Genomic DNA, 1,816 nt, shown 5'->3' with positions numbered 1-1,816 from the left:
GGGGGGGGGGGGGGGGGGGGCGGCGGCCGGGCATCTGCCCTGGCGTTTGCTGGTCTCTTTGTCCCCCTTCCCCCTTACTTGCGGCGCATGTCCCGCTCTCTCCCCCGGTCACACACCGCTGCCCCGGGCCGAATGTCTGACCCACTGCCCCCTCGGCATGTTTGCCATGCCGCCGGCCGCCACCATGCAGTTCCTCCGGTGATTACCTCCACCGAGCAGTTCATCGACCACTGCCTCCTGCCCAACAGCCCGGCTTGCACGGTGATCTTCACCCCGGACACGGAGCAGCTTGAATTTGCCACCGCGCTGCAGGCCGAGTTCCGCAATGTGCGCCACGTCCTGATGCGCGTGGTTGTCCTGGACATGGTCAAGAACCTGGACCTGGTGCAGAAGCTCGGCCTGTCGGACGCCCCGCCGAGCATCATCTTCTACCAGGACGGTCGCTTCCAGCCGTACATCGGCGAGGTGGAGGTGCGTCATTGGCCCACATCCGCCCGCGATCCCTCCTTTGCTTGCATAGCCGGCTCCCCTTCTCGCCCCCTCCCCCTCCCCCCTGCCCTCTGCCTGGCTGCCGCTGACGCATATACCCCCCCCCCCCTCCCTCTGCTGCCTCGCCCCGTATTCCCGGCACACCCTCCGCCCACGCAGGTGGAGGCCATCACGAAGGCCATCAGCACTTTCCTCCCCCACTTCCCGCTGTCGGCCCATGTGTTTGCCAAGTTCCCCTCCAAGCTTGAGATCCACTGAACCCGGGCATGCGCCCACTCGCATGGCACCTGTCCCGACCGGGTCCGTTGTTTTGCGGCGCCGGTGGGACAATTGCGCTGCCCTCTCCTGCGGTCCTTGGCGTGGGTGTATCGGCACTTTTTTGAATGTCTCTTTGTTCCGACACAAGAATACACCCCATGCGCGGGAGAAGGGCAGTGAAATGGCTTTGGGCGTTTCTTGCGGCCACGGTCAATGGGGCAGGGAGGGAGATGCCAGGTGGAGGGTGCATGGGGTTCCGGCAGGGGTCCCGACCGTCAGCCCGACACTGAGACATACACCCAGGAGTGGAGGACCGCCCGGGCGAGACAGACCAGCGGGAAGTGCGCGTGCTCCGGTGAGGACCGGCTTTCGGGCCCGGCCCCGGCCCCGGCCACCAGGCCGCCGATGAGCGTGACAACCAGGGCCGAGGCGGCGGCCAGGTCCCCGGATCCGGGGGCCGGCTCGTCGATCAGGTCCTCAGCGGCTGGCCCATCGGTCGGGAGTGCAGGCAAGCCCGGCGATGCGGCCACCTCCAGCAGCCGGTCATGGGCATTGGTGAAGGCCGCGTGCAGGCCGCCACTCGCCGGCAGACTTAGCCCCGCCGGCAGGCTGCCCTCCAGGCGCAGACCCACGGCCACGGGATCGTCGTCCACTTCATCCGCCGGGTCTTCCGGCGCGCCGCGGCGAAGGCAGGCCACAAAGTACTCGGCGAAGTCCACCGACAGGAGGTCGAGCTCGTCGTACTGGAGGAAATCCTGCCCGGTGAGTGGGCTGATCGCGCCACGGGGGAGCAGCAGCCGCGGGGCCGGGCGCTCAGCCAGCGTGGCCCCCGGCAGCAGGGACTCGGTCATGAGGGTGAATAGCGCGGTCGGGCTGCCGAGCAGGGCAACCGGCTGCAGGGCCGGCGCCAGGCCTGCTAGCGCGACAGACGCCCCGCCGGCCGGGTCGGCGGCATCGAGTGCGCGCGCCGCGAACACCAGCAGCCGCGCGGCGAAGATGCTCCTGCAAGGGGGCAGGATGCTTGTCAGCCATGGATGCGCCGGACCATCGAGCGTGTGGAGGGCCGGGG

At 68.8% G+C, this 1,816-nt stretch overlaps 2 protein-coding genes across 2 annotated transcripts in view; one reads left to right on the top strand and one right to left on the bottom strand.

The window, feature by feature from the left end:
* Positions 1–132: 132 nt before the first annotated feature.
* H696_01355 (hypothetical protein) lies at positions 133–747 on the top strand (the record flags this gene model as incomplete). Its single annotated transcript, XM_009495249.1, has 2 exons — positions 133–471; positions 649–747. 2 exons carry the CDS (start codon positions 133–135, stop codon positions 745–747), a joined length of 438 nt encoding a protein of 145 aa, XP_009493524.1.
* Positions 748–1,022: 275 nt separating this feature from the next.
* H696_01354 (hypothetical protein) overlaps positions 1,023–1,816 on the bottom strand; it is a gene marked incomplete at both ends in the record, with an annotated part of 4,849 nt that continues 4,055 nt past the window's right edge. The window contains one exon of the mRNA XM_009495248.1: positions 1,023–1,749. Within this exon, the coding sequence (XP_009493523.1) occupies positions 1,023–1,749 (727 nt within the window). The remainder of the gene's footprint in view (positions 1,750–1,816) is intronic.

The sequence above is a fragment of the Fonticula alba genome (genome assembly GCF_000388065.1).
Source record: "Fonticula alba strain ATCC 38817 unplaced genomic scaffold supercont2.2, whole genome shotgun sequence".
Taxonomy (NCBI): Eukaryota; order Rotosphaerida; family Fonticulaceae; genus Fonticula; species Fonticula alba.
Note: the sequence above shows the minus strand (reverse complement) of the source record. Positions and strands in the feature narration are given on the sequence as shown.